Raw genomic sequence first — 27,754 nt, 5'->3', positions numbered from 1 at the left:
TATTAAGTATTTTGTTGCTTAATAGTTGAAAAACACAATAGCTAAATTAGATGTAAAGGTTCCTTGCGTCAAATATCTCTAGGTTTCCTGTTTAAGGAAGCGAGTTGGAAGCCTACAAGGAATAAGTCTTGTCCTAAACAATAACATTTCTCGTGGTCATTCAAGAGTTGTGTAACCATTTGTTGGGTAACTTGGATTGTTCTAGTTGTGTTCTCATCGACAACTTCAAAGCAAGCTCTAAATGATATACTATAATCTGATGCAAACACCACAATGACATTGAATTTGCTAAGAAAAACAATATTGAATGCATTCATTGTGCTTAATTTGTATGTATTGGTTCTCAATCTGCATTGTAATTTAAATAATTTCTTTTTCTTGCTACTAAAAAACTAACAAACAACATTCATACAAATTGTTTGATAAATTGCTTATGAATGCAAATTGTTTAAAAAACTTTCTAGGAATTACAAGACAGAATAGAGCATTCTTAGTATAGATTTTTTTAGGGAAACAGCTGTAATTTTAAGTGCATCAATTTTGGTGGAAGCAAAAAAAATCAATAAAAATGGAAAAAGTGGAAAAGAAGTGTTATCTCTGTTAAGCATGAATGCTGATGATATTACTTTGGGGGAGTATCCTAAGCATAGGAGAGTATTGACATGTTGCATGTAATATCCTCCCCTATTTTTCCCAAATAAAGAAACTTGCAAGCTATTTTATGATATCAATTAATTTTCTTAATAACTCAACATAGCATTTTTCTCAAACACTTGGCACACATACTACAATATATAGGAAAATCTGAAACTTCTTATTTGCTAATTAAATATCGATTTTTGCCATGTAAATGTGCTCATACAATTGTTTAACATGCTGCAACAAATATCAGTCTCGTATTCAACAACTACAATGCAAAAGTATTAAAATTTGACAGAAGAAACCTGGAATTAGTTGCTGTAGTATTTTTGCAGATGTAGTTGGCAGCCTTCCAAACCCTCAAATCAGCAAGAATAAACAATAAACTTGTTGCAAATACTGTTCACGCACTGTAGCAAATTCACTGTTCATCTGCACTGTAGCAAAACACTATTCATCCGTACTGTAGCAAAACACTATATGAAACCCAGTATGTTTGGAAACACCGTTAATCCTCCTGACTGTGTCTTTCAACAGCGAAGAGAATGCTAGCAAAGAGGGATTCCGTCCTCCAAGCCCGATAAACAAATATCCAGCACCATAACATTAATCTTCATCCAAGCATACTAAAAAGAAGCTCTTCCATTTCTTTTATAGTGTTCTCACAAGAGCTCAGTCCTTCATTTTCTCAATGTGGGATAAAACATAACTCCCTTTATGTAACTTATGTCTCCAATGTGTTATAAAATAAAGGGGACTCTTTTAATTTAAATATTTCCCACAAACTATAGTCTATGCATTAATAAAGTTAAATATTTAAATTTAACTTTATAAAATAGCTTTATTAATGCATAACAAATCTTATCAATGATAAACAAGTCTTCTTGTCGATTTTAAACAATTACCATCGACATATCGCTACCACTGGATGTCCGACCATGTCCAAGATGACTTACTATAAATAGTAAGTATGCCCAAAGTTGCCTCAAAACCCCTCAGAAAGACCTGCAACTGAAACTATCTAGGCCAAATGGCCTCTAAGTCCCTTTAATGTCCTGGTTCGCCTATGGGACTGTGGGGAAATAGGCTAACGACAACATCATGCTATGAATGCTAAAAAGGGGACATTACATTGCATTCATGACTGTTTTTGTCATTAATGTCAACATAGCAATAAGTCTGTGAAGACTGGCAAAGTAGCAAAGAGAAATCTTTGTTGTATGGATAATGGTTTGATTGTCTGGTGATGTGCAGTCGTGGACATGTTCAATATTGTGTCCTGATGATGTGGTTTGATGCGCAGAGCCTAAGTGAAAGACGTATAGAAGTTGTCCCTAATTTACTGGGAGCAGCACAAAAACAGAGTATTAGGAAAGCAGTTCCTGATGTTTGTTCATTATCTTACATTTGAGATGCAATATAGAGATGTACAATCAACTAGTGGCAGAGGACAATCTTTTGATGACGTCAGCAAGTGCGCAGGCCCTAGTATCGCACATGTGAAGTTTTGTATAGACTGTGAACCAAGAGTGCTATTGTAATTGTAATTAATTAATTATCTTATTAGAATTAATTGGGAAAGCCTCAAGGCTTACTCAAGGAATTATTTTGAACATATGGAATAAAGGAAACATGTTTTCCTTGTTTGTAACAAGTATCCATTATTATATGAAGTGTGATGTGCGAAAAGGAGCAAAGTGTTTGGTGAATGCGAGTAAGTGATCCAAGGGATTATTGGATGCGAGAATTGTGATCTAGTTACAAGATCAGAAGGAGCAGAAGTCTAGTTAACAGGACAAAGAAAGAGTAAGGAAGTACTATTCAAGTCTATTATTCTACAAGGAATAATATAGATATCATTTGGACAGTGGGTTAATTAGTCTTTCCCTTGAAGCTGTTTGGGCAATGGATCAAGCTATCTTCCACAACTCCTAACAGGGTTGACACAACTCCTAACAAGGTTGGAATCTCCTAACAGGGATTCAAAGTCTCCTAACAAGGACTGATATGCACTAAATGTTGTTATAGACTCCTACCAGGGTCCATCCTCTAACAATGAATATTTCTATTAGTACATCATTTTGTGGGTACCATCCCCACCGGGGTTTTCCCTCTAATCAAGGGTTTCCCTAGTTAGCATATCTGGTGTTATTGTGTATGAGTATTTTGTTGTGGTATCTGATTATATTAATCATATGGTTAAGTTTACTTAAAGTTAATAATTGTGATATTCTCAAAAGAATTTTATGAGACTTCTAATGATGAACAGCTAAGAGACCTTCAAAAAGAAATTGAAATAGGGAATGGGTTGTACATCATTGGATGGCAATCGAAGTCTATGTAGGGTATGGATGGTGTTCTTACAAAATTGGAAGAATTGGATTCGTGTGTAAATTTTTTGCAAATTATTTGGACTCAATATAGATATGATTCTACCTTCTCTATCTTCTACAACTAGCTATGAGTAACTTCAGATTATTGTCTTTGACTGGATTAGAAATATGAATCAGAATTCTTTCTTTTGCTTCTGCAAATTGTACGAGGGCAGAATGACTAGGAAGCAGACTTGTATTTATCTTTTATGTGTCCTTAGACTTCATTCTTACCCTCTATAAGTATAGGGATTAAGAGACATGTCCTTAGAAAGGACATGTCTCTTCCAACAAATCATTTACTTAACCTCCAAAATTGGCAATCAACTAGGATTAATTAAATATTCATTATCAACCAAACAATGGTGTTAGATTAACATTAAACTAAACCTCCAAGGATAGACATCGATCTTGTAAAGGACATAAAGCAAAGATTTAAGCTTTACTTATCATGCAATCTCAGATCGAACTGATCTGTTCTCAGACCAGTATGCATTAACAACTTATAGAATTAACACTCCCTCTTAACTTGATAATCATACTAAGAGATATCATATCTAGCAACATCAATGAAGATGAACAAGCAAGATTTGATACTCTATATCTATCTGAAGCTCAGAATGTGGTATCATAGAACACATGATACAATACCATATTACTAAACCTGTAGTATGACAAATCACTACTATTAGTGATACTAGTATTGAAAAGAATACAATGTACAGGATAAATCTGAAGAGTAATATAATTTCTTCATTTATCCAAGTTGTGACTCATAGATACTGATATTTCTATATCACAACATGATCCTAAGTTTAAGACCTACCAAAATATAGGATAAACCTGGAGAATAATAAAATTCTTCCTTTATCCAAATTGTGACTCATAGTAATGTCTACATCAATATGATCTTAAACTCATCAAGATCTTACAGTAGAACTCTACTGTTTAGCACATTATCTAAGAGATCGTCAACTCTTATAATGTCTTTTATACAAGTGTTCATTATCTCATATATCATCACCTCTTAAATAATGAATACAAATGGTGGAGCCCATAACAGTCAATAGCCTGACAAAATAAAATTATTTTATTAATAATTTAAAGAGTACAAATGAATTACAACTCAACCATACCAAGTCTCCTCCTGAAGTGTTCTATCTTCACTCTAGATAAAGGTTTGGTGAGTACGTCTGTTGTCTAATCTGCACTGCAAATGTATTCTAATTTTACAGAATTCTTGTCTACCTTATCTCTTACATAATGGTAAGGAATTTCAATATGCTTGGACCTGTCATGAAAAACTAGATTCACTGAAAGCTTGATGGAACTTTAATTATCACAATGAATAATCGTAGGATTCATGGCTTGCCCAAATAATCCTACATGTAACTTCCTTAGCCAGACTACTTCTAGAGAGGCCATCGCTGCTGCAATGTATTCGGCTTTTGTGGAGCTCTGAGCAACTGAGGACTGCTTTTTGCATATCCAAGATATCATCGTTGATCCTAAACTGAAACAGTATCCTGAAGTACTTTTTATGTCTTTAGCACTTCCACCCCAATTTGAATCAGTGAATCCATTTAAGTCTAAGCCAACTTTCTCATTTTTTAGTCCAAAATTAAGAGTGCCTTGTAAGTATCTCATAATGTGTTTAACCGCAACTAGGTGAATCTCCTTTGGTTCACACATAAACTAGCTTAAGGCATTAACACCATAGCAAATATCCAGTCTTATATTTACCAAATACATAGGGGACCCAATCATCTGTCTATAGAGAGAAGAATCTATGAAAGGTGATTCTGCTGCTACTTCTTTAAGTTTATGTAAATTAGTCTCCATTGGAGAAGACATAGACTTGCAATTCCACATTCCAAATCTCTTCAAAATATTTGATGTATACTTCCCCTGATTAAGTATGATACTATCAGAATTCTATCGTACTTTCAATCCTAAGAAGTAATGAAGGAGTCTCAAATCTTTCATCTTGAAATCTCTAGTTAGATCTTTCTTGCACTGATCTATGAGATGATCATCACCTATTATTAGTAAATCATCGACATACAGTATCAGGATTACCATATCATCTTTATCTCTTTTATAATATAAATTTGGATCAGCTTCATTCTTGGAGAATCCTAAGCCGGTGAGATACTTATCGATCCTTTCATACTAGGCCCTCGGAGCCTGTTTAAGCCCATATAGAGCTTTCTTGAGCCTATAAACAAAAGTGTTAGGATCATGTGTTTAGAAATCCTTCATGATGCTCCAGATATACTTCTTCTGTAATCTTTCCATTTAGGAATGTTGTTTTTACATCCATCTGATGTACTTTCCATCCCTTTGATGTTGCAATTGCTAAGACTGCTCTTACGGAGGTATATCTAGCAACAAGAGCAAGGGTTTCTTCATAATCAATCCCTTCCTTCTGAGAAAATCCTCTAGCTACAAATCTAGCTTTATACTTTTCAATGCTGCCATCAGCAACATACTTTATTTTAAATATCTAATTGGAAGAAACAACAAATTTTTCTTTAGGTATTGTAACAATTTTCCAAGCATCATTTTTCATAATAGATTGGTATTCTTCTATCATAGCTTATTTCCAAGCTATATGTTCAATAGCATCAGAAGGATTGGTTGGTTCTATTTTGGATAAATCACTCATGTTTGTTGTATAACTAGAGAATCTTTTAGATTTTTTGTTTTCTCCATAGTTACACCGCCCTGGGGGACGAGGGGACAGCGAAACGGGGGGACAAGTTTCCGGGACAGGGGGACAGACGGGCTTTAATTGGGGGACGGCGGCGGGGGACAAGAGGGGTGAATATATCTATGCATATTGTACTTAAAAATGCTAGTTATGAAAATATGTATTGCAATATAGGATATAAAGATGTAAAAGAGTGAATACTTGAACATTGCATTGAATTGGAACATCGAACATTAAACATAAATAGTCGAATCTGCAAATGCTGAATATCAGAATGTCCACCATCCTCGGTGGAGGTGGCGGAATTTGGTGGCGCCACTGGGGACAAGGAGACGGAGTCCCCAAGTCTCCAGTGCGTTGAAGTCTCCGAGACGTCGGGCAAAAAGGGGGGGGACGCGTCCCCGTGTTACTATGGTTTTCTCTGACTGTTCCGAAAGCTGCAACAAAGTCTTGAGCTACTTCAACTATTTTGATGGCCCAAAGTGGTCTTTTCTTTGAATTTTCTTCAAGGTTCATATTTTGAATTTCATCTTCGATTTCTTCTAAGTTCTCCCTCTAGGACCCAAATTCACTATTTCTTTTAGAACTAGATAAAGGAGAAGGTCCATTAGAACTTATGGCTCTTTCGAATGCAAGATCTTCTTCAAAGATTACATCTCTACTAAGTTCAATACTTTTTTGTCCAGGTATGAAAATCCTATATGTCTTAAATGTTTCACTATACCCTACAAAATTAACTTTCCTCCCAAAGGGTTCTAACTTGGTTCTCTTTTCTTTTGGAACATGGTTATATACAGGACACCCAAAAATTCTAAGATGACTTATATTGGGTTTTACTTTAGTAAATACTTCTTCAAGAGTTTTATCTTTAAGATAGGAGTGAGGGCTTTTGTTTTGAATATATACAGCAGTACAAGAGGCTTGTGCCCAAAGATAATATTCTCGATTTTGAAAAAAAATCATAGCTCTAGCAGCTTCTATAATTGTCCTATTCTTTCTTTCTGCTACCCCATTTTCTTCTAGATTATAAGGAACAATGTACTACCTCTCAATCCCTGATTCTTTACAAAACCTTTTAAACGAGTCTGAAGTATATTCTCCTCCTTTATCAGTTCTAAGGGTTTTAATTTTATGCCCTGAAAAGTTTTCAATAAATGTTTTGAATTCCTTAAATCTCTATAGGATTTCTTTTGATTCTTTGCATTTTAAAAAATAAATCCATGTTTTCCTAGAGAAGTCATCTATAAACAAGATGTAATACTAAAATCCTCCAAGAGAAGACATAGGTCCACATAGATCTGAATGAATTAATTCTAATAGATTATTTGTTTTTCTAATACTATTATGAAAAGGACTTCTAGTGTTCTTACCCAGAGCACACCCTTTGCAACTACTTGAGTGGTCTTTATTTAGTGTAGGTAATCCAATAACCATCTTCTCCATAGTCGATAAAGTTTTGAAATTTAGATGCCCTAATCCTCTGTGTCATATTTCATTTATATCTGCAACTTCATGAACTAAGGCTTGAATAGATTGACTAGAATTTGTATTCAATTTCATACAATATCTTTTTATCTGACCAATTAACTTCACTTTCTTGATGGAGGAGTTCTTTGCTCAAGTTAATACTTTTCCATCCACGAATGCAACATTATGCCCATCATCTTCAAGTGTTGTAATTGAGATTAGGTTTCTTTTAATTCCCAATACATAGAGTACACCTTTAAGAAGAAGAGTATTTCCTGAATTTAGTTTCAAAGTACAATTTTCAATTCCTTCAACAGAGTGTGCTAAATTATCACCAATGGTAACTTCACTGTTAACCTTCTTTAATAAAGAGTCTAGTGATTCTTTGTATCCTGTTATATGTCTAGAAGAACCACTATCAATTACTCATGCTTTATTTGAAATTTCTTTTGATAGTGAGGAATACATAACATGGTTATGAGGATCACAAGTATCTTCTTCCCTAATAACATTTGTACAATTTGCTTCTTGTTTGAAAATTTTACGACAATTAGATCTGTAGTGTCCAAATTTTTCACATTTGAAACACTTTATTTTAGATAGATCTTTTTTGGGTTTTCCATTCTTTTGATTTCCTTTTTTCTTCTTGAAATGTTTCTTCTTGCCCCTATAGGAGTTTGTATTATGAACATGAAGTTCTTCATCTTCTGTTTTCGGTTTCCCTCCTTTCTTTAGTTTTTTGGATTCCTCTTGAAGACAATCGTTCTCAAGTCTGTTGAAGTCCGAAAGATTATCTTGGGCACTTATTCCTTGTGCAAATGTCTCCCATGAATCTGGCAATCCATCTATAGCCATTAGTGTTAATTCTATGTCACAAGTAGTGGTTCCTATACTTGATAGTTCATCTCTAATGCCGGCAACTCTTAGGAAGTAAGAATTTATCAATTCTCCTTTCTTTATCTGAATGTGATTTAGTTGCCTTTTCAGTATGAGAACCCTAGTTGCATTGTTTACTTCATATGCATTTCATAATGCATTCATCATGTCAAAGGCAGATTGATGTTTTGTAAGCATATGTACGATATCATTTTTACCTCCATCTAAAATGATTTGAATGGCTTTTCTATTTCCTCTGCTCCAGATAGATTTATGAGGTTGAACTGATGGTTGTTTGGATGCTTTGACAACGAATTTTCTTACATCATTCTCTTCAAGAATCATCATGATTCTGAATTTCCAAGCCTCAAAGTGTTCTTTCCCATCAAACCTATCCCCAAGTCTGATTGTGTATGCCATTGAAGATAGGAGATAGTTGCTAGATATATATGAAGTCTGATAACTGAATTTTGCAGAGCCTAGGTTTGACTACTAGAGCTCTGATACCATGTAAAGTTTCTGCAAATTCTTTGGACTGAATATAGATATGATTCTACCTTCTCTATCTTCTACAACTAGCTGTGAGTAACTTCAGATTATTGTCTTTGACTGGATTAGAAATATGAATCAGAATTCTTTCTTTTGCTTCTGCAAATCGTATGAGGGCAGAATGACTAAGGAGCAGACTTGTATTTATCTTTTGTGTGTCCTTAGACTTCATTCTTGCCCTCTATAAGTATAGGGATTAAGAAACATGTCCTTAGAAAGGACATATCTCTTCCAACAAATCATTTACTTAACTTCCAAAATCGGCGATCCACTAGGATTAATTAAATATTAATTATCCACCAAACAATGGTGTTAGATTAACATTAAACTAAACCTCCAAGGATAGGCGCCAATCTTGTAAAGGAAATAAAGCAAAGATTTAACCTTTACTTATCATGCAATCTCAGATCAAATTGATCTGTTCTCAGACCAATATGCATTAACAAGTTACAGAATTAACATCATGCTTATCCAAAACAGACCGATCTGATTGGAGGCTCTTAAATTGAACCTTGCAGCCTTCAATGGTTGCCTTAGTACAAGTTAATGGAGCATTTGAATGAAGGTATCAGACCCGCGGTTGCCTCTTGCCTTAGTGAAATTATCAAAAAAACAGCTCTTGTTCCACTTTATGCTGATAACATCTTGAAGTAGGTTCTACAACTGATAATGGATAGCTTGTGGATTACAAGATATCAAAAGTCATAACTTTGGTAAGAGGGCTAAGACATTGGAGATTATGGCAAAAGCCAGATTTTTGTGAATGAATGATACTTTAAACTTTTCAAGCTTTCTTCAGTGGATTTAGGAAGCATCAACCGGACAATGTGAAGGCCTGCATTAAAACTATCATGTCCTTAATTTAAGATGAGGATGACGATGTATGCAAACAATTACAATCAGACTTGTTGACAGTATGGAGAGGGAAGCACGAAATCTCACCCATGGCCTATTAGCTCACAAGAAAATTGATTGAGCATAAGATAGAAATATTCAAAGAATTTACGATTGAACATAAGCTATGATCAATAGGTATACATGTTACAAGACTTGTGAAAATAGGCAAGAACCAAGAAAAGAGATAATATAAGACAAGATAAATTTATTAATGTCAAACAGGAGACCACAAACAGATCTAAGGGACTATAAAGAGTACAACAAGGCCTCAACCAGTAGCGGGAACACCAAATAGTGTTTGCATACTTGGTCACTTGAACAAGAAGCAAAATGAGTCAGCCTAAGAAGTTTTGATCAGCGTTGAGAAAGTTAAAGAGTCCTCCAATTCAGCTCCAACATAATGATACCCAAACTTGCAAAGAGGGAATTATTATGGTAAAATAATGAATGAGTTATTAAACACAGATCATTAAATGATCTATATATACAAGTATACACAAGAATGTTTCTATACAGAACAGAGAGAGAAATTAAAAAAATCTAAAGAGAAGTTTTCATACCAAACAGAAGGAATTTATGGAAACATTGCAAAAAAAGTGACCATATGAAAAAGACAGAAGAGAGAGTAAATAGAAACCATCTAATATCGTAATGCCCTCCCTTAATGGTCAATCTATCTTGAAAAAACAGAAATTTGCATTTCCTCGAAGAGCATAAAAGGTAGCCTCAGGTTGATCAAAGAGGTCTACATGTTCTATAATGTTGGTCTGTGGCTGAGACCCTCCCTGCTTCTGCTAGTCAGAAGCAATAGGAGTCCTCCATTCTTGGATCACATGACCAAATTTGTGGCAATAGTTGCACCGGATTTGCTTCTTGTTCGAGTTATTTTGAGACTAAGCAGATGATTGAGATGGGCCTTTATCCTTGTTTAAGGATTGGGCTCAAAAAGCTTGTTCAAAGAAGGATGAAGGAGCACTACTGCCAAATTGTTGTTTCCAACGATCTTGTTGCAAAAGTTTGGTGCATAAATGTGAAAATTTGAGGTCAACATTAGTTGCAGTAATGTTGAGCATCTCAATAAAGTGCTCATAAGATGATGGTAGACTTTTTAGAGTAATGACCACCATACCCTCTTCCTCCATTGTACAGCCAATGGTCTCAAGCTAATCTCAATTCTTGTGTCGGATTAACAATTTTTTTGCATATTCGTGGTGGTTTTTTGCAAATCTCAATTGGGTTAGTCTCGCATTTTCTGGGTGCATCATTTGCTATGCCTTAATTTTCGAGCCATCAGAATCAAAATCTAACAACAAATTCTATTTGGGTTTTTGGGGATTAAAAACAAGAAAAAAATTGCAGAGCTCTTGAACAGAGGGCGGATTTGGAAAAAAAACAGATTTTAATCCATGCAAGGGTTCATGTTAGATTAAGAATGCAGAAGATTAAGGCAAAAATTGCAAGAAAGGTCAGAGAAGCATCGATTTTGAGCAAAAACACAACAAAAAAAACACTAAAAATGGCGACGAAACTCGCATTTTGCAAAAAAAGAGATCTTGGGTGAATAAAAAGGGTTGTAAAAGACCAAAAATTACCTAAGCCAATGATAAGAAACTAAGTCACAAGGTTCGAGTTCAACTTTGAATTCGGGAGCTATAAAATTCAAATGAAGTTCGACAAGATTAAAAGTTTGAAAAAAATTCGACATTAAATTCACCTTTGTATAATTTATTTATTTTAAAATACAAGCTAGGTTGCATGGGTACCTCCCCCCTCCTCCGGACCACGAAAAGTTCGAACAGGTTCCAAGTTTGCGTCCGGTTCTAACTTGGTTCGACCAGGGTCCTCTTTTCTCAGACCTGGTTCAAATTGGGGTTCAAACCCGAGCAAACCACCTCAAAAAAATCAAAGCTATTTTGAACTCGCTGCTACGGACTGCATTTTAAGTGTTTTATTTGCAATTTTTAATAATTTTTTGGCGTCCATGAAACCTAAATTGGTGTTATTGGTTGGTTTTGTGCCCTCTCATTGTCATTTTATGTTTCTAAATAGATTATTTTATCTTAAAGGAAAGCACATAAGTTTTTGAGCATGCATCCGGTTGTGCAAGGAATTTGAAGATTGATTTGTTGGTGTTCTTCAAGTGTTTGTGCATCATTCATACACATTTGCAAATTTGCAATGGCTAGAAAAGGTAAGATCTTATTCCATTTGCTATTGTTTTTGTCCTAGTTTTTCCATTTTTCAATTTCTCTTTCAATCTTCATATGTTCTTGAATCTTTTCCATTATTCCAAAATTTGTCATTTTCTTGCATATAAATTATGAACATGTATCTAATTTTTTGCCATAGGGAAAGGAATGTCATCTACCTCTTCATCAATAGGCAACACCGAACAAAGAATGGAACCCAACTCTGATTCTCCTCTATGGAAGTATGTAGACATTATAAAACCCCTTCCAGGAGGTGGTGCATTTTGTTGGAGATGTCGGGGATGTGGTGTAGAAAGAAATAGTTCTTATTATCGTGTGATAGGTCATTTATGTGGTTATACTAGAAGAGGAGTCAAGAAATGCCCTCACCAAAAAGGTGCCCCTATACCAAATCAAACTGTGTTAAAATATATTGAAGAGCGTGAGGCAACAGAAGAGATAGGACGCAAGGCAACAGAACTCAGTAGCAATAAAAGTAAAAGAGCAAAGAGAATGCAGCCCCCCTCAGATGTTATAGTGCAAGATCACCCCTTCTTCAGTACTGCAGCAAACACTGACACTAAATCTGTCCTTATTGTACACAAAAGAAAGGGGCCACTAGAAACTTCTTTTCAAAATAAGAGCCAAGAAATTGCTGACATTAAGGTGGGAAGATGCCTGTATGCAAATGGGTTGTCTTTTAATGTTGTCCGCTCTCCATTTTGGAAGGACATGTTGAGGGGTGCCAATGAAGCTCCAAAAGGGTATTGTGGCCCCGAGCATGAGAAAGTGCACACCACCTTGTTCGATGACAAGGTCCAATGGATTGAAAATCAATTGAAGCCCATAAAGGACTCATAGGTTGAGACAGAGGTGACAATTGTTTCAAATGGATGGAAGAATTCCAAGAACTGTCCCTTGATCAATGTCCTTGTGGTGTCCCCTAAAGGGGCAATGTTTTTGAAAGCGTTGGATTGTGAGGCCAAAGTAAAAGATGGGCCATTTATTGCTGATATCCTAATTGAGGCCATTGAACAAGTGGGTGCAAGAAACATTTGTCCAAGTCATAACGGACAACGCAAAGAATTGTAGAGCAACAGGTTTGTTGGTTGAATCATGATATCAACATATCTTTTGGAAACCTTGTGCAGTCCATTCACTCAATCTTATGCTACAAAAGATTGGGAACCAAATTGAGTGGATCAAAACAGTGCATGAAGAGGCTGAGGACATACAAATGTTTGTCACAAACCACCACATGACTCAATCTCTTTTCAGGAACTACTCAAAATTGGAGCTATTGAAGCTAAATGAACTTGAACTCAAGTTAGTAATTTAATTTTTAATTTTTAATATTTGACAATTTCTGATTTTTCATATTTTACTTGTACAATTGCTAATGTGTATTCTTTTCTTAGTTTTCCAAAATATGTATCTAATAGTTGTTTTTTGCTGTAATTTATGTCACAGGTTGCTGAGACTCGTTTTGCATCACATATAATCGTCTTAAGACGACTTGTACAAGTGAAAGATGCACTTCAAGGTATGGTAATCAGCCACAATTGGGGTTTATGGAAGCAAAAGAACACTGAAAGGGAAAACAAAATAAAGGATAGGCTATTGGCTGAGTCATCGTGGGAATGTGTGGAATATCTCCTTGAGATCATCAAGCCCATTATGAGCATGCTTAGGTACACTGACATAGATAGGCCTTGCCTTGGAGAGATCTATGATGGCATAGACTCAATGATTGAGAAGATCAGACAAGTTATAAATGAGGAGGAGCAAGATCTACAAGAGGCCTTTTTCAAACAAGTGCAAAAAATTATTAATGAAAGATGGAACAAAATGACGACTCCATTACATTTGTTTTCCTATGCCTTGATCGCCAAATACTATAGCTCACAATATTGTGATCTACCAAGAAGGTTGCCACCATATAGAGATATGGAAGTGTCTGAGGGGTACTAGGCAGCATTTAGAAGAATATTTCCTGATGATGATATGAGAGATGTAATCATGGATGAGTTCATAGAGTTTGTCAATGCTAGAGGTCTAAGCAATGATGCTTTTCGTCATTGGTTCAAGAAGGATGCTCATAGTTGGTGGTACCTCCATGGCCAAAAATTCCAAACATTACAGCCCCTTGCAATCAAAGTTATATCACAAGTTTGTTTTATTTTTAAAAAATTAGCTCACTTTATCTTCAAAAGAATCATGACTAGAGAGTGATTTTAAATTTTCTATAAGATTGAATTAACTCTTTTTTAATTGCTTATCCTACGTTGTCTTTATAGGTTGCTAGTTCTTCTACATCAGAAAGAAACTGGAGCACCTATTCTTTCATTTACTCGGTAAAGCGCAATAGGTTGAAATCAAAAAAAAAGCAGAGAACCTAGCATTTGTGCATAACAACTTGCACCTTCTTTTGCACAAGAGTCAAGAATACAAAGAAGGGGAGACAAAGAAGTGGGACGTAGGTGCAGAGATTGCAGACTTGGATGCTTCCACTGTTGGACTTACAATTGATGATTTTGATGACTTTGATGTCAATACCATTGTTCATTCTACTACTGCTCCCATTCACCTTAGTGCAAATAATACAAGAGGCGGAGAAGAAGGAGATGGAGAAGAAGATGAAGATGAATATGAAGAAGATGAAGATTCAAGAACTTAGAACTAAAAATTCTAAATTTTTAATAGGTTTTCATTCCATTAGTTAAACCATGAACGTGAAACAATGATACTTGAACTTGATATTTTAAATGTTTTGAATCTTTGATGTTGAAGTTGATTGTACTATGTTACTATATGATGGTATGATCACTATGATATGTTACTGTTTATGGTGTTTTAAAGTTTTTGTTGTTTAAATGTGTTTATGTTACTATGCTACATTCTAATTTTAACTCATGCGTCATAAAAAAGTATATATATATATTTTTACATATTTATGTGCTAACAAACCCAAACAAACCCAAACCCCTTTCCAAAAAAATTTTGAACTTGCGAACCGGTTCTCGAACTTCAACTTGGAACTGAACCCGAACCCGAACCGGCAACTTAGAATATAAGTAATACATTGACTAAATTATCAATAATTTAACATAGCTAAATAGATTAGAAATCATTATACAAAGATGACATATATAGAAGAATATAAATATAAGCCACAACACACATGAGAAATCACAATCATAAATATTTAGTAAAAGCATATTTAAAATTAAACATAATTTTGAATAAAATGAAACTAATAAATTTTATTTTATTTAAAAATTAAAATAGACTAAACAAATTTTTAAAAATTTATAAATTGACAAGATAATTTTTTTAATTTAAATACAAATTTTGTTAATTTTTATATATTGCTAACTAATGTATAGAAATATAACAAATATTAAAATTTAATAATGCAATGTTTATATTGAATATTAATTAAAAATAAATAAAATATTATTTTATATCATTATAAACATAGAACAAAAATTTCCTCTTAAATATTTTTATAAAACAACCCTAAAAATTAAACTTTATAAAAAAGTTCATTTAAAAACTAGATGTGTCCGTCACGATCGAAGTTACCAATTGACTGAAGCGATGACCGATTTGCAGCAGTTACAACTTGAGGATTAGGTAATACCTATCGAATCGGAGAATAAGTGAATACATCTCTCATCTCCGTGCATTATTCAACCATGGGAAGGCACATACATATTTTTATATTTTTATATTTGAGAATGTTTGAACATATGTTTTGGAATATACACTATTATTGAGTCTTGGTCGCTGCCTAGATACATAAAGACATGACCAACTTTTCCTATCGAGCCGCACCATTGAGTGTAGCAGAAAGGAGTTCCAGAAGACATTTGAGAGGATACAAACATTTGCATCCTGTAGGAATAATTGTGAAAACTCCACAATGAAGCCTACAATTCCTTTTTAATCCAAAAAATACAGTTGAGAATGTGTTCTAAAATATATTCTAATTAAAAAAACCTGAGTCAATTTCCCGTGCGAATTTAAGGCAAACGAAAAACAAATTTTTGGGGGGTTCTTTAAAATTCGCAAGATTTCAAATTTCATTCATGACATTCGCCAAACCTTGTGACATAGATAAGAAACAAGAAAGACGCGACCAAAAGTCAGAGACATGTTTGCAACGGGATGAAGATGCCCACAATCTTGAGGAAAAAATGCAATTTTAATGACGTGATTTTGCACCAAAAAATTTGCAAACAACGAATTGGATGTCAAATCCCTAATTGGGTTTGGAGAAAAAGGATGCAAATTTTGAACATGCTCAGGCAAATATTTTGAAAATTTTGAACTAATAAGTTCATAAAAGATTAAAAAATTCGAAGAGGCTAGGAATTTGCTCTGATACCATATTATGGTAAAATAATGAATGTATCATTAAATAGAGATCATAAATGATCTATATGTACAAGTATACACGAGAATGTTTTTATAATGAACAAAGAGAGAGAGAAATAAAAAATTCAGAAGAGAGAAAGAGAAGTTTCCATAATAAACAAAAGGAATTTATGGAAACATTATAAAAAGAGTGATCATTAGAAAAAGACAAATGAGACAGTAAATAGAAACTATCTAATATCGTAATAGGAATTCACTATGGGTAATGGTTAGAAATATACTAGCATCTTATTTGGTGACTTGAAAGTGGTCATTGAGAAGCCTTTTTATGAGGATGTTAATTTACAAGATATTCTTGACCTCTAGGTATGAAAATAAATCCTTCCATGAGAATGAACTATTTGAAAATGATGAAATAATAGAATATGAGGTTTACAGGAGGAAACTATTCCTAATAAATCTGAAAATAATGCAAGATGGTGAAATTTCTTCCAACCAAGGGGCTGTTCAAAATTGTAAACATGATCTAGACCATGAACATGACACTAAAGGGGCTGATTTGAATGATCAACCAGAAATTTATGTCTAGATGGGGAATTTAGGGCATACAATTTGGAAGATAAGCTTAAAATCTTGAATGATATGATTGTTACAATCTTAATGCATTTTGATAACACCCATAAAAGCCTCGAAGAAACTTTGTGGCAAGTGTTGACTGAGGAAAGAAAAAACGGGATAGTGAGTGGAGTTAATAATGCATATCTTCACACACTTAAAAGGGTCTTGGTAAAGATGAAATCAGATTGCTTGAAGTGTCTCAAAGATAGAGATATAGCCATCAAATACGCAAGATGATAAAGAGGAGGTAGATGAACTTTGTCTTCAATTGAGTATGACACATTACTCATCATAACAGATTAAAACTCAGATATCTATGGAAGCTACCCCATTTTGATAACACACATAAAAGCCTTGAAGAAACTTTGTGGGAAGTGTTGATTGAGGAAAGGAAAAGCGGGATAGTGAGTGGAATTAATAGTGCATATCTTCACACACTTAAAAGGGTCTTGGTGAAGATGAAATCAGATTGCTTTAAATTTCTCAAAGATAGAGATATAGCCATCAAATATGCGAGATGATTAAGAGAAGGTAGATAACCTTTGTCTTCAATTGAGTATGACACATTACTCATTATAACAGACTAAAACTCAGATATCTATGCAACACCCCAAAGGAAGATGGTCTTAATTCTAAAACCAAGGAGATCATACATATTGTGGAAGGGATCCATACCCTTAGTGAGAATGAAGGTCAACATGGTATTTTCATTTTTCCCTATCCAAATGAGACACTCTATACTAAAAAAGTACCAGCAAGAAGTCAACCATAAGAATACTAGTTTTTATATCAGTGATTATACACGTTCACAACGTCATGAGGATAAAGATGAGTCGAGTGATACTAGTTCTGAAATTTCATGTGATGGTGATCTTTTCAATGATACAGGTGAAGATTTGATAGATAACAATTATTGAATCAGAAAATTTAGAGTTGTCGCAATGCATACCAAGGGCTTATACAATCTGGCTAGATATTTGACGCCAAGTTTTTATGATATGGCAGCCATCTATTTACTGATTGGTGACTTAATCTTTACTCCTTTTTCAGTTATTTGTGGCTTCCTTGCTTGATCTACTATGACATTTTCAGATTTAGCTTGGTCTACAGGAGTTATTGAGCCACGTGCGCATTTGCGGAGATACAAAAATGTGTTAGATAGTGCACATGAGATGGAATTCTTTTCTATACACAGAAATAGTGGTATACCTTCAGCACCATTTATGATGCCTTCATATCTTATAGCAGCAACATATGGCGGTCTTATGAGCTGAACTTCCTGCACATTGGAGATGTTTTAGGTATTGGAGTGATCTACTGGACAGTTGGTTGATTCAGGAGGATGGTGGATTGATGGACATCTATTTCTTCTCCCAAGATCGATTCTATAAGCTAATATGGGATCCAAGAGTCCACAGGATGTGTTCTTTGTGTTTTGTGGATTATGACAAGTTCTATCACTGTTTGAGGCTTGGTGTGGTTATGTTCAGAGTAATGCAACAAACAGATGCAGCAATGTTTCTCAAGTTGACTTGGGATATAGGGATATCACTAATGGATGAGTTGCATCCTTATTTTTTGTTTCACAACATGGCATGTTGCGATTTCAGGGACACCAACATCAGCTATAGAGCGTCTTGCAAATTGATATGCAATCTTGATATTGATTTGCAGATTCATGATTGCTCGAGGACAAGCAATTTCAAGGAGGGAGGACTGTAATGTCCCCTTTTTGGGACATTAAAAAATTATAAGCCAAATTAATAAAATATTATAAGTGACTTAACTGGGAGTTAAATGTGAACTATTAAAAAGTTATTTTAATATTAATAGGGGAAAAGGTAACAAAAGAGGAAGAAGATGAAAGATAGAAAGGGGGAAGTTGAAGAGTCATTGCTTGGACATTATAAGATCAAGACTTGTTTCATTACATCATCTTTGGTTTATACTTGGATATTGAATTAGATTTTCAGATTTCTTCTCTTGAAGAATTGGACTCCCAGCTTCAACCAGTTTGAGGATGGAAACTGTCGAGCTAGAAGACAGTGGACGAGAACCAATTGTCTGTGGGAGACATCATTTCAAATTTCTCACTTGTGCTTACATTTTATCTCTTATTCTCCAATTTGACTGTTAATTTATGTGTTTATGATTGGAGCTGAATGTTTAATGTACTGAAAATTTTGATTATGATGTCCATTGGGAAAACATGTTGTTGGTATTTTTACATGTACTGCTGAAATTGGGATGAAATAGAGTTATTTGCTGATATTGTACTGGTTAATTCTGAAAGTTCTGCATGAATTATTTGTTCGCTTTTCAGACATTTTACTGTGAGAAATTGGGTTAAATATCCAGGCGGGATATTACAGCCGTCCCCGTCTCAAAAACTCAGGGTAACCTTGTTTCTAATGCATGTTAATGACATTTCATAGAACAACATTTCTTCTATCTTCATTCATATTTTCATCTTTAATTTGTTGATGACATTATCCTTAAAGCTGATCCTTAATCAAATAGATATTTACTCTTTAGAATATACACTACAACAAAAATCACAAAAATCACAAAAATTTAAATCAAAAATATTCTGAGTTAACTATCATATCGAACCAAGAACAAAATTCCGTATGTGTATTATGCACCATGGTTATAAAAATAAAAAATAAAATAAAATAAACCATTAACACAACCAAATAGGACAGATATGTTAATTGTTGTCAAACTTTCTATTATGTCAAAATCTCAAACTCAATTAAAAAAGTGTGAGAGGAAAAACTACAAGAAACTCAACAAAGTATTCATGAACAAGATGTTAAGTTTTGTGATAGACTCAAACCAGAGATGTTTTCTAGATCCTTGGAATCTATCCCACTGGCTAGTGATTTCTGCTTTGACCGTAAATAGAGTGCAACAACCTGATGCATAACATATACTAGAAAATTAACACAGCAGCATTATCAATAAATAGAAAATATAAATACTAAGTACAACAATAATAACGAATAGTGCTAGATGCATGATATTGTTGAATTAAACAAGGAGTTCCAGGCCATACTGCAAAATTATGAATTCAACATCAGATTGCCACAAAACCAGTCAATATGAAGGAAAAAAGAACTTTAAGCTTTTCAAAAAAGAAAAAGCAAAAAAGGAAAGTAAACCTGTCCAAAGGATGAAACGCCTTTGTCTGTCCGACCACATCGAGTGTATTGAGCCTCAGTAAGGTCTCCAACTAATAGTCTACTTTTTTTAAATGCTGCAAAAAGTTCAGACTGTAAAGGATTTCAATTTCAAGTAAATCAATCCACATATTAAAGCAATGATTCAAAAAATAATTAGTTAAAATAAACATCAGTTATAACCCAATTCCTGTAGTACACTTATACAAAATATGTGCAGAGAGAGATGGAAGCTGGAATAACAAAAACTGGATCGAATAGGGTAAGCCAAGGGGCAATAAATTACTCTTCATTGGAGGAGCCAAATTTATCCCTAAAGAGTGACTAAAAAGTGTATGTGTGCTTCATCTTATTCTACTCAAAGTATCGCATATGCAAGAGTTTAAATTCCTAAATAATAGGAAACTCCCAAAACAGACTCTATATAAATTTTGTTGTATATAACAACTCAATATGTACCACTATTATAATAACCTATAAAAAACATAAATTATTATATGCATCCTCTAATGCAATATTCCTAACACCAACCCTCACCCACACCCACCCCCCGCCCCACCTCCCCTCCCCTATATTGCATCATTCTCCACATTAATTTTTATATCTCTAAATCTGTATAATTAAACTACTCAGAAGTTTATCACAATCTGAATTGTTGTTCAGATTAAGTGAATTGAAGCTCAGAATTTGACAAAGGTGGTATTCTGTTACAGGGATTGTTGTTCCTAGGGGTTGGAGCCCTTAAAATTGTAACAGAAGCTCATTTGTATGATTGGATTAGGACAGTAGATCCCAGCAACCTTTGTGTTGGTGGTTTTCTCCGAGCACATTAAATCTTGTGCATAACTTTTTGTGAATGCTTGTATATTTACTTTGATTTATATGTGATGTTCATGAGGTAATTCAATTAGTAAATGACAAGGTAAATTAATCAGTGATTGAAATTGGTTAAAGTTTTTCTACACTACTAATTCACCTCCCCTAGTAGTGTAATTTTGTGTTCTACTATAATAACCTATTTAACAACCTATAACAAGCTTATTTATTTTAGGCATAATTATTATAAACAATTTAAGATGCAATATTCCTAACAACACTTACATCCTAATTATTAAAAAAAAAAAAAACATAACTAAAAATTGTTAATTTAGAGAATAGCATTTTTCACTTTGACAAGAGCCTCGAAAGTGTAAAACAGTAAAAACAGAAATACCAAAAAAAGAATAAATTATAATTCTCATGTAGATTATATATCCATGGCAGTTTTTTCGTTATTCTTGTCACTGTCATTACTCCTTGTTAGCATTTAAAAATTAAATTTGCACCTTTCAACACAACACAAATAGGAACAGTTTTTGGCAACCCAATTGCAGAGAATATAAAACACCTGACTTATCCATTGTTCTAAAAAGTTTTACATTAAGATTCCAAAGTTTATAAGAATATTATTCAGTTTCACAAGAAGAAAGAATGGATGATCAAGAAGATAACCTTATGAACAATGAACATCCAACTGCATTATTGCCATGGGGAAATCAAATCAATCTGTTGACATTCAAAGAACATCACAAGCTTCATTGTAGATCAACAACCAATATTAGAAAGTTCTACAGTGATGCAAGCAGCATCCAAACAATGTATTTCGGTCATTCCCACAACATATGGAATTTTGAGTGTGGCACACAAAGATGTTACAATTTGCTTGTTTTCTGAAGTATTACAAGGCATAGCAATATGATTGGTCTCAACATCTTCTCATCAACTGAAGACGGTCATATTTATAAAGTTTATAAGATCGTTTATTGGAGGAGACTAACTAAATTTTATTTTCAACACTAGAGTGATTCACAACTCTGATTCTGAATTCTATTGTATAGATAACAGTAACTTGTAAATGTGCTCAGACTTCCTTTAATGTCTTGATCAGAATTTCTTCAAGTATATTACTGCAGTTCTGTTTATTTACTGAGATAATATTGCCACTTTTATTGATATATCTCAGCAGTTTGAAATGCAAATTATATATGCATTGAGACATGATTACGTAGGTGCATGACCCTACGTGCTCATGCCCCAATATATAAATAACATGACTTAACAAAAGCACCAATTCAAAACACCATCAGTTTGCAACACGATAACAATGAGTTTAAACTGAAAACAAATCTGAAGCCTGAGACACTTAACATTGTTATCGGGGTACATCACAAGCCCAATACAAAGTAATATACGTCAGACTAATGTAAACTGATACAAGTGATCGATGACTTGGCAACTTTATAATATAGATTATGATGATGATGATGATATATATATATATATATATATATATATATGAATTTTGTATAAGAATGCAGATATGTGTCTCTCTATGTGTGTGTGTGTGTGCGCGCGCATATGTATAATTAAACTTAAATATACAATTTTATCATCAGTCATATAAAATCGCATCTATTATATTTGCTTCAATTTCCATGAAGCTAATATTCTCAACACTCCCTCTATAGCAAGGAGGGAATTGAAAAATATATAATGCAACATTTAAAACACCATTTAAATTGTGGTTAATCAAATTATGGTGTCCAGCAAAATCCGGCCCAAAGAACCATAACAATAGATTTTCATGTTGTCCGGCAAACCATAATAATAGATTTTCATGGTGTCCGACAAAATCCAGCCCGAAGAACCATGATGGTTATCAAGGTGTCCAACAAAATCTGGCCCAAAGAACAATGATAGTACTTTACTTCAACACTTTTGGTGATAGAAGATAGATCAACTATTGATAAGGTCGTCACCTTACAATAGTGACCTTACACACATGAAAGATCGTCACCTTTCATAACACAAGTTTGCAAACATTTAATTTTCAATTTATTCATGAATATACATAACTTACAAATATATTTACAAATTTGTCATACCAAGTTAATCTTTTAAGTACTCTATTTTCAACCTTGCAAGAGGCTTAGTGAAAATGTCAGCATTTTGCTCATTAGTGCCTGATTTACATCAGCTTGATGACATTTTTGTCAACCATGTCTCTTATGTAATGGTAAGGAGTCTCAGTGTGCTTTGATCGATTGTGGAAGACGAGATTAGCAGAAAGTTTGATGCAGCTATGGTTATCACAATAAATTACTATGGGACCTAGTTGTTTTCCAAAGAGTCCAAATAATAGTTGTCTCAGCCATACTACTTCGCAAGCTCCCATGGAGGCTGCCATATATTCAGCTTTGGTGGAACTCAAGGCAACTATAGGTTGTTTTCTACTGAACCATGATATCTGTTATATCCCAATTGTTGACCTAATTTAAAATATAGCCATTATGGTTCACATGAAGTTAGTTGATAGTTAAATTTGTTACAATCCTGCAAAATGGTAAGATTAGTTGTTATAATTATCTATCACGAATTCATGGAATTGAATAGGCGGTTAGCTATTATAATTATTTATGATTAAATAACTTTTTATGGTAATATGATTTAACTGTGGAGAATTTCCTTGTAAGAAGCACATCGAAGGGGTGGAAGCATTGTCAGAAAAGAATTAGGCACAAGAGCATCAACATCACTGGGCAAATGGGTTGAAGACCTAGTGACTTGAACATCAGGATACAAGCGGTGAAACCACATGAGCCATTAAATAAATAATTTAAAACGTAAAATAATTTAATTTAATTATAAAACATGCCTCAAAGAATTTAATATGATCTTTCACCTTATTATTATAATAGATATATCTATATACGTACTTATAGATATTAAAAAAAATGAAATGGCACCATTATATTATAATACTTTAATAAAGTGATGTCACCGCATTAATATATTTACCTGTATTTATATAAATATAAAATTATAATAATATTCAAAATATAATATCAATCGAATTATAATAATATTCAAATTATAAGCTTCCAACTCTTTTTCCATCTTTTATTCTTTTCCTTGTTTGCAACCGATTAAACACTTGGTGTTTTTATTTGGCAAGATAACCTTTTAAGTTACAGAAGCCAAGAAGTCACGACTATTCCTTTTAAATTGAGGCCGTGTATAGAGGCAGATATCTTTTTAAATACACCCGATTACCTTTCTCTAAGATCGGCTTCCTTTCTTAACTCCAACTTCTCCATTAAATCCCTTTTTTTCTTTCTACCTTCTTGGAAGCCAAGGAGACATTGCCTTTCGTTTTTAAGAAGTCGATCGAGAGGTGGGGAGACGTATTATATCTATTCAAGCACCCGACTTCTATTTCTCCAAGCTTCCAACTTATATATTTTTCTAGGCACCCGACTTCTATCTTTCCAAGCATCCATCTTCCATCTACGAAATCTCTGCAATACGACATCTCTAGCTTTTTAGCATTTCCAATCTTTTCTTTGTTTGGGTTATTATTCTCCTTACTCAAGACATGACTGTAAGTTACCTTGTGAATGCGCCTGGAGATCGTTTAGAGGAAGAACTGAAATCAATAGTGTTTGGTAGGGCTCCAAACATTCCCAGAATTATATTAGGTTATGTGGTACATCAACCTCAAGTAATGCTTTGAATCTTATTAACAATTACTGCTGTATACCGAACTCCTTAGCAGCAGGCAATTGTTGTGTAATCATCATGCTTAGGTACCATCAATTGACTCTCTCTTAAGGAGTTACTATCAAAATAATAGTAAAGAATCCATGACATAGAATTGTATTTTATTTATGCCATTGATAATCAGAACCAAATGTTATTTGCTGCAAGATATAATGAACATGCTCTTCTAAATCACAGATTGTTATAAGCTGGAAGTACATAATCAATCATGTTCCATGCATAGTTGTATACTTCTTATCATTTCCTATTGGTTTCCGATTTCCATAACAGCTAAATTGTAGTCATAATCATCGGGAAGAACCTCTTGAGAAAGAATTATTGATGATGCAATAAAATCACGATTTAAACATACAAATTGGAAATCAGAGTCAAGGATATTTCTGCTAGTTTTAAAGAACATATTCTTTCAAGTCACAGTTTGTGATAAGCTGAAAATATATAATATTCTTTTACCAGTTAAGGATTTATAGAAAGAGCAGGTTGCTCTGAGATTCAAACACTTGGGACTCACCTGGCTATACAGCCAAGGAAAAGGGTGAAGAGGTGAGAGAAAGGAATCTACGATAACATGAAACAAAGTTAGTTATGACCTAACAATGTTTATCAATTTAAAAAGGAATCATTAAATAGCTTATGCATGATGATGTTTATTGTATTCTCCGCTATCGAGTCGAGTGGTGTGATTAGATACCAAGATGCTCAGTGGATGACAAGATGTTCCTTGTCTATTTCAAGTAGGGAGGGCCTTTCTCGATAAAAATTGTGTGGGGATAAGTTATGGTCCGAAGTAGGGTCGTTAAGCCCCTGACAATGTTTCACCTCTCCACAAGTTGTCGGACATACAACAGACAAAGATAAGCTATGCATTCAAATGTTTGTCAGAGACAGTTTAGCAATTCAAAGGAAATGAATGATACAGTGGTATCTGAAGCCCTAAATGATATAGTGGTATCTAAACCCTGTTGATGTCAGTTTTGTACCACTACATAACATATAGCGATTGAATACTAGACATGGAATGTCTGTTTACCGTACAGGTAAAGTAAATGAACGCATACAGAAAGTAACAGCAGAACAGTAGCATAATATTCGCAATAGTAAGTGAATGATCTTTTACAATGATCCCGGACGTGGCCCTTCTTTAATGCAGACTTTATAGTCCTGAGGTAATCCCGACACCTGTCTTCATCTGACCCATAGTCCTCCTTGGCGAAAGCCTCTAATGACCATTCAGCATCACTGTGTCCCCCCTCGCCAGTGGGAGCCATGCCCACATCCGGTGCTGCCGTCTGTGTTGTTGGCGCAACCACGGCATGTGGCATTCCCTCCTCCGGAGGCTAAGGCTGGGGTTCCGCCGGCCATGTTTCGAAACGCCCAAGAGACTGAAGCTCGAGTGGCACCGGTCAACCTGCTCTTGATGACGTCCATGATACAACGCCAATGGCCCTCTCGAATAAAGTCCCTGCAAAGCCCTCTGCACTTTGTCCCCTAAACTACTACCTCCTTCTCCATAGGTGTAAGGTCCCTGCATACTAGGGCTATCCAATGCTCCTTCCGTTCCTGCGACAGTTTATGATTCTTAGTTTCCACTTTCTTCCCGCAGGTGCCAGGAATGCCGAAGACCCTGGTGAAATCTCTTGGTTTAAAGGACACCGTCATCCGCTGCCTTTTGTACAAAAATGTACTTGTTCTGCTCTGGACACTGTATGTTTCTATCATGGTGCGCAATACTGATTCAAACATCCGAATGGAAAAGATGGGAAGCTGAATAGCCCAATGTACCTGTGCCCGCATCAAAATCTGTTTAATTTGGTCTGCCTCCGGAGTTTCCTGCCACCACTTCCGGCATTCGCTTCCGCTAAGACTCTCAAACTGGATGGTGAGATAAGTGAGTTCTTCCTTGGTCTTTTGTTTCTTGCTGCTGGAACCAGAGGGGCCTGCAACTCGAATTCTTGATGCCAAAACTCTTGAAGTCTTCTCCATATTGGCCAACTGACTCTTCCACGGCTTCCGCTTGCCCGCTGACTCCATGCCAAAAAAATGATTTATTCTTCCTATTGCCAGCTTCTTAAATTTCCCGCGGAAATACTCTGTCTGACGGCGAAGGTGGAAGTTTTCTCCCGCAGCAATCTTCTTGTCTATCCGTGGCGTTGAAATTTTTCCTGGGGCTAAGGCCTCAATATCTATCACAGAAATTTTGAAGTTATTACTTACTGGTAATGCTATAATTCCTGCAAACCATCACCGTCTTCTCGGATCTCCTATGCTAAGTTGTAAACCGCAACTCAATCTCATGGACTGACAAAATCGGATGTTATCCCAATTAATGTCGACCAAATTTCCCAACCACGGCCTTATGCTGGTCAAATTCTTCACCAAATTCTTCAACATGCCCACCCAAACTGTCTAAGAGAAGATAAATCGCGGCTGATGTTATCATAAACTGAATTAATCTCCACCGAATTTGTCAGGCTTAGCTGAATAAGCACCAAACCAAATCTGTGCGAAAGTTGTTTTAACTTTACCTTGCTACTGCCGTGGAAGTTTTCCGTCTACGGATCTGCGGGGTTTTAAGTCCGCGGGGCCTTCCTTCCCGCGGGACTTTCTTCCCGCGGGACTTCTAGTCCGCGGGGCTTTCTTCCCGCGGGACTCTTAGTCCGCAGGGCTTTCTTCCCGTGGGACTTCAAGTCCGCGGGGTCCGCGAGGCTGTCAGGCCGCAAATTTTTTTTTTTTTTTTTTATTTTTTTTTATTTTTTTTTTTTTTTTTTTTTTAATAAAAAGAATACATTACTCAACAACAGTACCTCTGAGTGACGTCATCGCCAGGGAATGCTGTACTGACGACACGGAAGGATTCACCGCCGGGGAGTACTTCCTTACACAATATGATTTCAACTTAGATCCGTTAACTGGCTGAGTTATCTCTTGTCCGTCCAAGGTTGCCAATTTCATTGTCCCCGTGTTGCCAATTTCTCGGATTTGATATGGTCCAATCCATCGCACTTTGAATTTGCCCGGCTTGATTTCGTTACGGCCATCATACTTCAGTACTAATTGTCCTGTCTGGAATCTGTTATGTCTCAGATGCTTGTCATGCCAGAGTTTGCGTCTATTCTGTGCTACTTCTGTTGCCCACTGTGCCAACAACCGTTTCTCCTCCAGTTTATTCAAATTAGTCAATCGCTCTTGTAGACTTCCGTCATCATCCAGTTTGTTTTCCAACGCTATTCGAAGACTTGGAATCATGAATTCTGCGGGGACCACTGCTTCTTG

General features: G+C 35.0%; 1 protein-coding gene across 7 annotated transcripts in view; it reads right to left on the bottom strand.

The window, feature by feature from the left end:
- The window catches only part of LOC149553589 (Pseudouridine synthase family protein), a 321,934-nt gene that overhangs the window by 173,553 nt on the left and 120,627 nt on the right, over window positions 1-27,754 (bottom strand). For all 7 annotated transcript variants that reach the window (XR_016353129.1, XM_089789008.1, XM_089789006.1 and 4 more), the window contains exons 6-7: window positions 19,865-19,975; window positions 19,540-19,618 (exon numbers count right to left, since the gene is read on the bottom strand). Coding sequence is in view for 6 of the 7 variants with exons in the window: in XM_089789008.1 (XP_089645134.1) it covers window positions 19,540-19,618; window positions 19,865-19,975 (190 nt within the window). In the remaining variant the exon portion in view is untranslated. The remainder of the gene's footprint in view (window positions 1-19,539; window positions 19,619-19,864; window positions 19,976-27,754) is intronic.

The sequence above is a fragment of the Cupressus sempervirens genome, chromosome 6, assembly GCF_028749045.1.
Source record: "Cupressus sempervirens isolate cs-2001-9-10 chromosome 6, ASM2874904v1, whole genome shotgun sequence".
Lineage (NCBI taxonomy): Eukaryota > Viridiplantae > Streptophyta > Pinopsida > Cupressales > Cupressaceae > Cupressus > Cupressus sempervirens.
This window is presented reverse-complemented; position numbering and strand designations above follow the sequence as displayed.